General features: G+C 42.2%; 1 protein-coding gene across 4 annotated transcripts; it reads right to left on the bottom strand.

The window, feature by feature from the left end:
* Nucleotides 1–733: 733 nt before the first annotated feature.
* On the bottom strand, nucleotides 734–11816 carry LOC139409357 (OCIA domain containing 1). 4 transcript variants are annotated; one of them, XM_071154395.1, is made up of 10 exons: nucleotides 11739–11790; nucleotides 11586–11638; nucleotides 11122–11206; nucleotides 5034–5087; nucleotides 4892–4939; nucleotides 4640–4769; nucleotides 4346–4551; nucleotides 3941–4096; nucleotides 1617–1703; nucleotides 734–939 (listed from the first exon to the last, which is right to left on the bottom strand). In XM_071154395.1, the coding sequence occupies exons 2-9, from the start codon at nucleotides 11634–11636 to the stop codon at nucleotides 1666–1668; spliced, it is 768 nt and encodes a 255-aa protein (XP_071010496.1). In that variant the 5' UTR covers nucleotides 11637–11638; nucleotides 11739–11790; the 3' UTR covers nucleotides 734–939; nucleotides 1617–1665. The 4 variants fall into 4 exon arrangements, with proteins under 4 accessions (XP_071010496.1, XP_071010492.1, XP_071010495.1 ...); XM_071154391.1 differs by having other exon boundaries at nucleotides 11586–11806; XM_071154394.1 differs by having other exon boundaries at nucleotides 734–1703; nucleotides 11586–11816.
* Nucleotides 11817–12777: the final 961 nt, after the last annotated feature.

The raw sequence follows: 12777 nt of genomic DNA, 5'->3' as shown, positions 1-12777 counted from the left end.
GTTAAATACCTTGATGGCTTGTGTTGTTGAGGTTTGTGTGTATTCAGGATGACAACATGTAGCAGTCACTGCCGAGGGACAGCCATCACAGCATTGTTGAAAAGATCTGAGATGGCTGTGCCATATTCTTTTTATTATGAAAGTTAACACCCCTCCAATTCATACTCCAGCAGAGACAGAACGATCAGAGGCCCTTGGGGCATGTTATTTAATGCATTGGTGCGTGGTTTGCATGAGACTCTGGGTCATAAGTAGTCTATGAGAGAAAATCACTTGGGCCAACTTCTACTTTGGCATGCATGTGGTTATAAGTCAGTCAGTCAACCAAACAAAGCTAGCATACAGTATAAAGTCCCCCAACTGTCGACCCGTGGGTGATTGGACTTGGCCCCTCAAGTTTTTGGAGCAAAAAATACATATTTAATTATTATTTTGGGGGGCTTAAGACTAAAAACACCAGCAAATCAGCTCTAAGGGAATTACATTTTGGAAATCAGTTCCAAAGTATTCTCGCGCATAGTGATTTTATACAAATGTAAGCAAGGTTTGCAATTAGTATGTTTTAGTCAGTTTGGGGTTCTTACAGTCTGCAAGCAAATTACTTGTGATTATGTTCCGGCCCCCTGACCATCATCTCAAGAAAAAATAATAATAATTGGCCCGGGGCTGAATCTAGTTGATGATCCCTGGTATAGAGCATAAATGAGAGATGACTACAGCCGGCACACCGAAACCAATTTGGCTATGATTTAATAATCAACACAGTTGTTTGACAAAACATAAACAGAAGGAAAGAGATACGTGTTACACAGTGCTATTTATTTTTATGTCTGCGCCACACCTTGCTGAAAAGTCAACAGACCAGAGAATCTGCGTAAGCTTGGTCCTGGAGGACATCTCAGTCAACGCAGCCTTTGTTTTATGTTACTTTTGACACCGCTGGGAAAAAACAAGGGGACCTATCCATTTATTACTGAGACAACACCCTGCCAAACTAAACCTTCAGATGTCCACCTGTGCTAAGATGGTCTTCAAAAAGGCCCTCAACATTCTGCTTTTACATCATATAGCATTATAATCTGATCTGCCACCCTCAACGCAATAATCTGATGCCAGATACGGTCCAGATAACACCAAATGGACATATTCAATTATATTCATTTAGGACTTACAGATAAACCTTCAAAATAGTATGAGCTCACTGGTAATACTGAACATTCACATTTGAATAAGACCCAGTTACAATGCTAAAATGACGGGATGGAAACATAGCAGCGAAGGCTGCTGATAGGAGGATGGCTCATAATAATGGCTGGAAATGAAGTATAACGGCTGGAATGGAGACGTGTTTGATACCATTCGATTGACTCTATTCCAGCCATTATTATGAGCAGTCCTCCCCTCAGCAGCCTCCACTGATACACAAGCTATTGGTAAGCTTGTTGGCTGCATTCAACTGCATTGGACAATTCTAGAAAGCTCCTATTCATGTTAACCTTTTGACAATATATGATTTTGCATTTATCACTTCGGAACGTCAAACGTGTTTTTCAGATTTCTATAGCATGATTGCATAAAAAGCAGAGGTCTTGTGTATACTACATGTGCCCTCTTGCCTTCTTCTCCTGGTGCAGCAGCTGATCACTGGCTCCTGAAGCAGACTCTTCACTCGTCCCATGCATCTCCATATTGGTTCTTTTTCACTGTGGAGACAAAATAACCATACAGAGAATCAGACATACAGTCCCAGTCAAAACATTTGGACACCTACTCATTCCAGAGTTTCTTTATTTTTACTATTTTCTACATTGTAGAATAGTGAAGACATCAAAACTACGAAATAACACATACGGAATCAAAAATGTTATATTTGAGATTCTTCAAAGTAGCCACCCTTTGCCTTGATGACAGCTTTGCACACACTCGGTATTTAAAAAAAACTTGATTTATATATTTGTTGATTTAACTACACAAGTCAGTTAAGAACAAATTCTTATTTACAATGACGGCTTACACCGGCCAAACACGGACGATGCTGGGCTAATTGAGCACTGCCCTATGGGACTCCCAATCACAGCCGGTTGTGATACAGCATGGAATCGAACCAGGGTGTCAGTAGTGACGCCTCAAGCACTGAGATGCAGTGCCTTAAACCGCTGCGCCACTAGGGAGCCATTATCTTAACCAGCTTCATGAGGTAGTCACCTGGAATGCATTTCAATGAACAGGTGTGCTTTGTTAAAAGTCAGTGTCATTTTTTCCCTTCTTAATGTGTTTAAGGAAATCAGTTGTGTTGTGACAAGGTAGGGGTAGAAACAGAAGATAACCCTATTTGGTAAAAGACCAAGTCCATATTATGGCAAGAACAGCTCAAACAAGCAAAGAGAAGTGACAGTCCATCATTACTTTAAAGACATGGTCAGTCAATGCAGAAAATGTCAAGAACTTTGAAAGTTCTTCAAGTGCAGTCGCAAAAACCATCAAGCGCTATGATGAAACTGGCTCTCATGAGGACCGCCACAGGAAAGGAAGAACCAGAGTTACCTCTGCTGCAGAGGATAAGTTCGTTAGAGTTAACAGCCTCAAAAATGGCAGCCCAAATAAATGCTTCACAGAGTTCAAGTAACAGACACATCTCAACATCAACTGTTCAGAGGAGACTGCGTGAATCAGGCCCTCATGGTTGAATTGCTGCAAAGAAACCACTACTAAAGGACACCAATAAGGAGTGACTTGCTTGAACCAAGAAACGCAAGCAATGGGCATTAGGCTGGTGGAAATCTGTCCGATGAGTCCAAATTTGAGATTTTTGGTTCCAACAGCAGTGTCTTTGTGAGACACAGAGTAGGTGAACCAATGATCTCCGCATGTGTGGTTCCCACCTTGAAGCATGGAGGAGGAGGTGTGATGGTGTGGGAGTGCTTTGCTGGTGACACTGTCTGGGATTTATTTAGAATTCAAGGCACACAACCAGCATGGCTACCACAACATTCTGCAGCAATACGCCATCCCATCTGGTTTGCGCTTTGTGGGACTATCATTTGTTTTTCAACAGGACAATGACCCAACACACCTCCAGGCTGTGTAAGGGCTATTTGACCAAGGAGGAGTGTTGCATCAGATGACCTGGCCTCCACAATCACCCGACCTCAACCCATTTGAGATGGTTTGGGATGAGTTGGACCGCAGAGTAAAGGCAAAGCATCCAACAAGGGCTCAGCATATGTGGAAACTCCTTCAAGACTGTTGGAAAAGCATTCCAGGTGAAGCAAGTTGAGAGAACGCCAAGCGTGTCCAAAGCTGTCATCAAGGCAAAGGGTGCCTACTTTGAAGAATCTCAAATATAAAAATTACTTTTTATTTATTTAACACTGTTTGGTTTACTACATGATTCCATATGTGTTAGTTTTGATGTCTTCACTATTATTCTACAATGTAGAAAATAGTAAAAATAAAGAAAAACCCTGGAATGAGTAGGTGTGACAAAACTTTTGACTGGTACTGTATGTCTATGCAATGTAGTTCACTAATGCACCCAGAATATTGTGTTTGTTTAATTCAACAATTATAAAAGGCTACATTTAAAAAAACATTTATTTAACCTTTATTTAACTTAAGAAAAAATTAAGAAAAAAATTGTATTTACAATGACTACCCCGGCCAAACCCGGGCGCCGCTGTGCCAATTGTGCGCCGCCCTATGGGACTCCCAATCACAGCTGGATGTGAGGCAGCCTGCATGGCTAATTATTGCTACAAACTAAAAGGCAAATGTTAGCGTAGCTTAGCATGCTCCTTGATACAGACTCCCTGCTCTGACCAAAGACACTGATGTCCAAGTATGTGAGCACTGTTGTTGACACTGAATAATCATAACCCAATTGTAAGCACCATATGTAAATAGTCCCAATAACAACAGATCTCTGTGGGGAATGAATCACCATCTCTCTTCGGAACAGGTGTTTCAGCCGGGGACTTGAGCAGAATGTCTGCCTTTTGGGTCAGGGTAACCTCGTAGTTCTCACGGTTTCTGCTTCGTAGGTCCTCGTACAGGGTTGGTCTCTTTTTGGGAGTCTCATCATCCAAGTAAGGAGGGACTAAAAAGGCAGTGAGGGGAGGAAACCTTTCAGAGAAAACTGCTATTCAAGGCGTCCGGCCAGGGCCAATACAAAATCTGTAGAATTCCAACCACAGCTGATTCAAAAGTGAGATAATGTTCTCAAATGTGCTCTTTACTTCAACTAAATAACATTCATCTTGAAGACAATTCTGAGAATAAAACAAGGATGAGTGAGAGAGTATTATCCATGTCTGTAATAACAACATGCAAATCCTGATGTCCGTACCTGGTTGGTTGACATCAGCTGCAGCTCCTGTGGGGTCAGACTCACTGAGGGGAGGGCTCAACAGAGCACCCTGATCACTATAGGAGAAGTCACTAGGGTAGCTGAAGGAGTCTGCTTGGGTGCGAGGTTCCGCCACTGACTGGGAGGCTTGTTCAAAAAAAGCCTGGTTAGGATCTCCCAACTCTGATGGGTTCTGAGGAGCAAACCTGGTTCCAATGAAAATGTAACTTGGTAAGATGTCAAAACAATAACCAGTTACCACAATGGGGAAAGGAGGTTAGATGCAATACTAACTGTTGAGGGATATGACGTTGTCCTTGTCTTAGGGCTTCACCCAATGGGGAATTCTCCAGATTTTTGAACTTCTCCTGACATATCTTTGTGTAGGAGATCTTCCCGCCAATGTACCCAAACAGACCAGCAACTGAAAATAGACACCACGCACACAAAGGTGAATATTCCCAAAGACATGACACTGGTACATATACATACACATTTTGAATTCCAGCAGGACACTGAAAAGCCTCATATTCAGCCTTCACTTACTAGCTACTTTAGGCAGGGAACCAAATCGTGGTGAGGGTGCAAGGACTCCTGAAAGGGAGAGATTGACTTTACTTTCTAACCCAATGAAAGGCAGAGGCTGATATTTGAATTACAATCTCACTGGACTGAGCATTAAACATACCTTTCATAACGAGTGCTTGAGCTACAGACACTGCCACAGCAGTTAATGGAAGGGCTGTGAATACATAATGATGTCATTAGTGCATACAGAATCTATACATCCTTATAACTCTTTATTTCAACAATGCATGCTCATAACACTTTAGTAGCTACAAACTTGAGTAAATGAGAAATCAGAGAGAAACAGAAGGGGTAAACTTGGGGTGTAATCAGTGGTTAAATTGGGATTTGGAAGGTCCGTAGTTGGTGGGCTCAGCTGAGGGGATGATATAATGTACTAGCCTAAATATATACTGACAAAAAGCACATATCACAGTCTTCACTATTATTCTACAATGCAGAAAATAGTAAAAATAAAGAATAACTCTTGAATAACTAGGTGTTCTAAAACATTTGACCAGTAGAGTACACAGTGGCAAGAAAAAGTATGGGAACCATTTGGAAATACCTGGATTTCTGCATAAATTGGTCATCAAATTTGATCTGATCTTCATCTAGGTCACAACAATAGACAAACAGTCTGCTTAAACTAATAACACACAAACAATTATATGTGTTCATGTCTTTATTGAACACACCGTGTAAACATTCACAATGCAGGGTGGAGAAAGTATGTGAACTCCTGGATTTAATAACTGGTTGACCCTCCTTTGGCAGCAATAACGTCAACCAAACGTTTTCTGTAGTTGCAGATCAGACCTGCACAACGGTCAGGAGGAATTTTGGACCGCTCCTCTTTACAAAACTGTTCCAGTTCAGCAATATTCTTGGGATGTCTGGTGTGAACTGCTTTCGAGGTCATGCCACAGTATCTCAATCGGGTTGAGGTCAGGACTCTGACTGGGCCCCTACAGAAGGCATATTTTCTTCTGTTGAAGCCATTCTGTTGTTGATTTACTTGTGTTTTGGCTCGTTGTCCTGTTGCATCACCCAACTTCTGTTGAGCTTCAATAGGTGGAGAGAAAGCATAACATTCTCCTGCAAAATGTCTTGATAAACTTGGTAATTAATTTTTCCGTCGATGATAGCAAGCTGAGGTTGATGCTCCCTCCACCATACTTTACAGTTGGGATGAGGTTTTGATGTTGGTGTGCTGTGCCTTTTTTTCTCCACACATAGTGGTATGTGTTCCTTCCAAACAACTCAACTGTAGTTTCATCTGTCCACAGAATATTTTGCCAGTAGCGCTGGCGCTTCTTATTTGGTGTTTTATGTATCGTAGACTCATCAACAGAGATGTCAGCATGATTCTTTGCAGGACGGCCACTCCTAGAAAGAGTAGCAACAGTGCTGAATTTTCTCAATTTATAGACAATTTGTCTTGCCGTGGACTGATGAACATCAAGGCTTTTATAGATACTTTTGTAACCCTTTCGAGCTTTATGCAAGTCAAAAATGCTTAATCTTGGGTCTGAGATCTCTTTTGTTCGAGGCATGGTTCACATCAGGCAATGCTTCTTGTGAAGAGCAAACTCAAATTTTGTGAGTGTTTTTTTATGGGGCAAAGCAGCTCTAACCAGTATCTCCAATCTCATTGATTGGACTCCAGGTTAGCTGGAGTCCAATTAGCTTTTGGAGACATCATTAGCCTAGGGGGTTCACATACTTTTTCCAACCTACACTGTGAATGTTTAAATGTGGTATTCAACATAGACAAGAAAAATACAATAATGTGTGTGTTATTAGTTTAAGCACACTATGTTTGTCTATTTTTGTGACTTAGATGAAGATCTGATCAAATGGATGACCAACTTATGCAGAAATCCAGGTAAGTCCAAAGGGTTCACATACTTTTTCTTGCCACTGTGTGTGTGTGTGTGTATATATGTGCGCATATATATATATATATATATATATATTTATTTATTTATTAGGAGCTAGATAGAGTAGTAGAATGAACAACATGCAATTTCAAAATCTGGTTGTGCAACAGCTGTTTTTCTCTTATGTCAGTCAATGACAGTCACTGAATTAGCCATGTCAGCTAACAAAAAAATGTATTGCTAAATTAGTATAAACTTGTAATCAAGGCAGAATACATAAAACATTAAATTTTCTAGTGATGAGCAGGAATTTTACCCTCAGTAACCTATATGCTAAGTGGTTTGAAAACCATGGTTATTTTAATTTGTTTTTCTACATTTTTGTGTAGGCAACGGGCACAATGTAAAACTACAAAATAGCTTTCTCGTTTCAAACTTAGACGTCTACCAGTATCTTGGTTCTGGTCTAATGCTTCTAGAAAGTTGACCCGTTCACATCGTGACGCATTTCATTACGCCCTACTGTACGTCATATTCACGGAGTCTTGCCCAGCTACTGAACCGAGAAGTGTAGTGTTTGTAATGCAAGATGGAGTGCCTGTCTTGTCAGAGATCACATTTATTTTGGGAGATTGCAAAATTACCTTTTCATTCAAGACAGGATAAATATATTGTCTCGGATGATACATGTTTTCTTTAGTTACTTTTTCCTCAACTTTTATCTAACGAAGTCAAGCTAGCTTGCAGAGCAGATAGCTAACGTTAGCTAAAAGCTAGGCTAGGTTGAACATAGCATTGTAGCTACCAAACTCTCCACCTAACAATTATCATAAAAATGTAATTACCATCAAACTTAAATGGGAGGCAACAGTCATAATATTATTTAACATTACTATTCAAATAGTACTCACTTATTGTTATGGGTAATTGTTTACAAAGTTACTAACTATACCATGAAGCCATCACCGAAAACCACATTTATCTTCTCTGTTTTGCTAACTCCCTGCTCTTTGGCAGACTGGCTGAACTGAAGACGAGGCAAAGTCGGAAAATTTTTAAGTATGCAGTGTCTGTCTCGCGACGGAGCCTTCAACCGCAAGAGGGCGTTGCGCATTCACTCCGTTGTGGACGTCTCCATTGAAATGTATGACATCCGAGTATTTATGGGTAATTTGAACGAGTTGAGGCGTTAACGATTCTGCATGGTCAATACGACATCTGCAATGGCTGTGTACAGCATTTACTGCGAGGCTGCCTCCGCAGAAGTAAGAGCATTCATACTTATTTTAACCACACTCGCTACGTTCAGGCTCTGCCCTGCCCAACACAGGCCCGATTGCTTCTGCCAAATTTAAGGCCCGGCCCTGCCCAAAAGCCGAAATCATTATGGACTTCCTCCGTTAGTAAATCCATTAACTGTCCCTTCCTGTCACACGATCGCTGCGTTTAGCAGCTCTGCCAGAGATATTAGAGAAAGGAATCCCACTGGACCATGAATGGAAGAACGCATAACGCCCCACAGACTGTTGACCAATCACGTTCATGTTGTCATGCCGCGTCACACGGTCGCTAAACTAATCGTCATATAATCCCTTTTCAAAGTCGGTATGAGTTGAGAAATGTCTATTTTCCTCGAAAGTACGTAATGTCACAATTCCAAAGCTATACAATAAAACAGATCCCAGAATAATTATTTCACATCTTGCGAAAATGTGTAATGTTCTATTTGTTGTTTAAGAAATGCATGGTAGATGTTGGATTTTTGAGATAGCGCCTAATTGACTCCCATTCCCTCCTTGAAGGAGAGCTCTCCGTGTCACAGAATCACCCAGAGGGCACCGCGCGGTCCATTGACGTTGCATGGACGACGAACACGATGGGCGTTAATACTATTCCAACGGAGATTACCAGCTCCTTAAAAAGTATATTCCAATGGAGATTACCATATCCTTAAAGTATATTCCAATGGAGATTACCATATCCTGAAAAAGTATATCTGGCTCTGCTCAATGAACAAAGACAAGAGAGAGCCATTAGCTACTTTTGGTCACTCTAAACTCAGACAAAACTCAAACAAATGTTTGGGGGAAATAATCAGTTTTGCGCAAATTCCGCCATCTATCCACGGTTTCTGGTTAGGGTAGGTTTTCATAGTGGATACAACATTTCAATGCACATCCTTATAAAATCACTCACCAAGTCAGCGTATAAATCAATGTTATTCTCCGAGGCTTCCCGGAACATTTTCCAGTCCGCATGATCAAAACAATCTTGAAGCGTAGATTCCGATTGAGCAGACCAGTTTTTAATGGTTCTAGTTACAGGTATATCCTGTTTGAGTTTCTGCCTATAGGACATTAGGAGCAAAATGGAGTCGTGGTCGGATTTGTCGAAGGGAGGTCCTTGTATGCATTGCGGAGGTCAGTGTAGGAGTGGTCCAGTGTATTGCTCGCACGAGTGCTACAGTCAATGTGCTGATAGAATTTAGGTAACCTTGTTCTCAAATTAGCTTTGTTAAAGTCCCCAGCTACAATATATGCAGCCTCAGGATATATGGTTTGCAGTTTACATAGATTCCAGCGAAGTTCCTTGAGGGCTGTGGAGACATCTGCTTGAGGGGGGGGGGGGGGGGGGGGGGGGTGTAATACACGTCCGTAACTAACATTATTTTGGGAGATAATGTGGTCGGCATTTGATTGTAAGGAATTCTAGGTGAGGTGAACAAAAGGAGCTGAGTTCCTGTATGTTGTTCTGATTATTCCATGAGTCGTTAATCATGAAGCACACCCCCGCCCTTCTTACCAGAGAGATGTTTCTGTCGGCGCGAAGCATGAAGAAACCAGTTGGCTGTACCGACTCCGACAACATATCCTGAGAGAGTCATGGTTCCGTGAAACAAATAATGTTACAATCTCTGATGTCTCTGGAAGGCAACCCTAGCCCTAATTACATCCACCTTGTCGTCTAGAGACTGGACAATGGTGAGTAATATACTCTGAAGCGGTGGGTGGTGTGCACGCCTTCAAGGTCTGACCAGGAGGCTACGCCATCTACCTCTCCTGCGGTGACGTTGTTTTGGGTCAGCCTCCAGGATTAGATCCAATGTCCTGGGTGGTGGTCCGAACAAAGGATCCGCTTCGGGAAAGTCGTAGGCCCACCCACTTGGGAGCCAGGTCCACCCATGGCTGTGCCCATGCCCAGTCATATGAAATCGATAGATTAGGGCCTAATTAATTAATTAAAATTGGCTGATTTCCTTATGTAGCCGATGTGAAATGGCTAGCTAGTTAGCGGTGGTGCGCGCTAGTGGCGTTTCAATCGGTGACATCACTTGCTCTGAGACCTTGAAGTAGTGGTTCCCCTTGCTCTGCAAGAGCCGCGGCTTTTGTGGAGCTATGGGTAACGATGCTTCAAGAGTGACTTGACGTGTGCAGAGCGTCCCTGGTTTGCGCCCAAGTCGGGGCGAGGGGACGGACGTAAAGTCAAAAAACGGTTACACTTATATGAACTGTAACTCAGCAAAACCTTTGAAATTGTTGCATGTTGCGTTTATATTTTTTATATTTGACGTTTTAAGCACTTCTGACACCATGTTATGATCTTAAAGCCAAAATAGGCTTGATCCAAGAATGTGGTAGGAGGTTGAGTATGGAGGGTGTGACACAATTGCGGAGCCTCCGGAGGCATAGTGTCCATATTGAGTGCCGTACCACATCGCTGTGCTCCTCCAAAACTGTTTAAAAATGCGGCGGGCTCTGTATAGCTCTGCATTTACATGATTGGTTGACGGTAAGTGGGGGTGTGAGTTACTGAATAAACACCAACTTCCTTCACAACAGCTCTGCGAAGCATGAATGCCTTGACTTCTGCAGAGGCCGTAAATGCAGCTCAGCTTCAGAATGTTAGTGATCAATTCAGTGATACCTAGCCTTAACTCCATTTATAACGTTGGGGCCTGTCGAGTCGGGTAGCAGAACTCTATTACGGATCCCTCTGCATCGTTACAACATTTGTGACACACGGCACAATGCAGTACGCAGCTGATTTGGCCTCTACAAGCATCCGGAGGCACCGCGGTTGCGTCAAATGCTTGGTATGGACCTTCCATATCGCATTGCCAGAGCAAGCATAAATGGGCTTTCATGCTTCCAGAAACATATTGCAAGCAATGCATGTTAATTTTTAGACAGAGCGTCATGCTCTTAAAACTCCCTGTACAGAAGACGCCTTAGTCCAATGACTTACGTGTAATGAAACAGAGTCATGATTAGGGCTTGGGAATAGGGTGCTATTTGGAACACATCCTTATGTTGTAGTATGACTTACATCTGTACCAAAAGCTCTCTTGGTTGCATTCCCGAAACACTCTCTTCTCCTCCTCCGTGGGAATGTAGGGTGCCCCAACTTGACTCTGTTATACAGGGTACAGAAATGTAGCAATTGTAATTAGCTAGATAACATATACATAGCAGATTAAACTCAACTCTGTCGAGTTCTACTTTTCCACTGCACTACATACGCCAGTCGTCTACTGTAGTGAGTGGAGTGGTTGAAATGCGAACTTTAGCAAAATACTTTGCATCGCGTAGTAGCGTTATCGACGATAGTATTACTACAGTACTACTTGATTAACTTGCTAATTACTCATGTTTGAGTTAGCGACTAGACAGTGTTGTTGTAGCTAGCTTGGGAAAACTGTTTGTTTGGCAAGCCATTTTACTTTAACTTGCAAGCTAATCCGCAGAACGCTAACTAGCGGTTAGCTAGCTACAGCTAGCTTGTTACTGTACCTGAGCCCCTTGTTGTTGTTGATCAGTGAATCCCATTGACGTTTGTGACATGACTAGAAAAGAAATTGAGGTAAGCAGAACAATTTGCTACACCATTATTTTGAGGTTATGTGCATGTGTAGCAGGGGAAACAATTGAAACTTCAAAAATGACCTCCAAGCTCTCTGCCTCAAAGCAGGGAAGCTGTTGAAATCAGAAGGCGATTGCCTTACGCAAAACCTGAGTGTAGACGTCACGCGTAAAGAAGAGTGCCCAGTCTTCTTCTTCGATGAGGTTTAACGGCGGTTGACATCCAATAAATGTTGCATTACTGCCACCTACTTGACTGGAGTATACTTCCCTTATGCATTGCTTGAAAATAAATAAATAAATAATTCAAATAAATAAACAAATACTCTACCATCTAACACTACACACTCACCACCCAACTCCACTATTTAACTATATATATAGTCCTATCTCAGGCCAATAGCCTGAAATGACTTGTTGGCCTATCCCTCTATACTGGTACAGATCTACTACTCACACCACTCCTCTCAGGATCCCTCCCCCTTGACCCATCTTCCTCTACTTTCTTAACTGCCTCAGCATACGACAACTTCTGTGCTACTCTAACCCTGGAAACCTCCACCTGCCTCTCTCACACTGGACATTTCTGATCCCCAGCCCCATGGGCACCCGTTTAATTAACACATACCACTACTTTCCCCAATGTTACACATTCCTTTGTCTCATGCCCTTCTGCACACTTCTAACACCTAGGAACCTCCTCCTACACACTGCTTCCACATGCTCATAAGCTTGACACCTGTAACAATGTAATGTATTCGGCACAAAAGTTCCTAGAGTATATAAGATATCCTGTAACATCACTTTGTCCAGCAACGGCTCAACATCAAAACACAAAAGAACACACAACAACTCTTACGCCATCCTGTCTAAGTCGCAACAAACGATGTGCATGACAAACACTGGGAATCTTCCCCTTCGGTTGGTCAACTTTCACATTTACCACTACCATGTAATCACTCCTTTCAATGGTGCCCTTTTCTTGAGTGCAAAACAACTCGCATCTCTTGTCCCCATTTGTTTAATGTGCAGCGCCTGCACCCTCTGATCAGCAGAAACACAAACAATTATCACAAGACCACTTCTGGTTACCTTCACCGATTCCACAGCACCCAACTCTGTT

This window comes from Oncorhynchus clarkii, chromosome 5, assembly GCF_045791955.1.
Source record: "Oncorhynchus clarkii lewisi isolate Uvic-CL-2024 chromosome 5, UVic_Ocla_1.0, whole genome shotgun sequence".
Classification (NCBI taxonomy): Eukaryota; Metazoa; Chordata; class Actinopteri; order Salmoniformes; family Salmonidae; genus Oncorhynchus; species Oncorhynchus clarkii.
This window is presented reverse-complemented; position numbering and strand designations above follow the sequence as displayed.

What these genes read in the sequence shown, in the direction of transcription:
- LOC139409357 (XM_071154392.1), bottom strand. Translation starts at nt 11,636, where the DNA reads ATGTCACAAACGTCAATGGGATTCACTGATCAACAACAACAAGGGGCT. An exon ending in AGAGAGCTTTTGGTACAGAT is followed by an intron (nt 5,088 to 11,121) that starts GTAAGTCATACT and finishes ATGTATTCACAG; the next exon opens with CCCTTCCATTAACTGCTGTG. An exon ending in CAACGTCATATCCCTCAACA is followed by an intron (nt 4,552 to 4,639) that starts GTTAGTATTGCA and finishes CATTGGAACCAG; the next exon opens with GTTTGCTCCTCAGAACCCAT.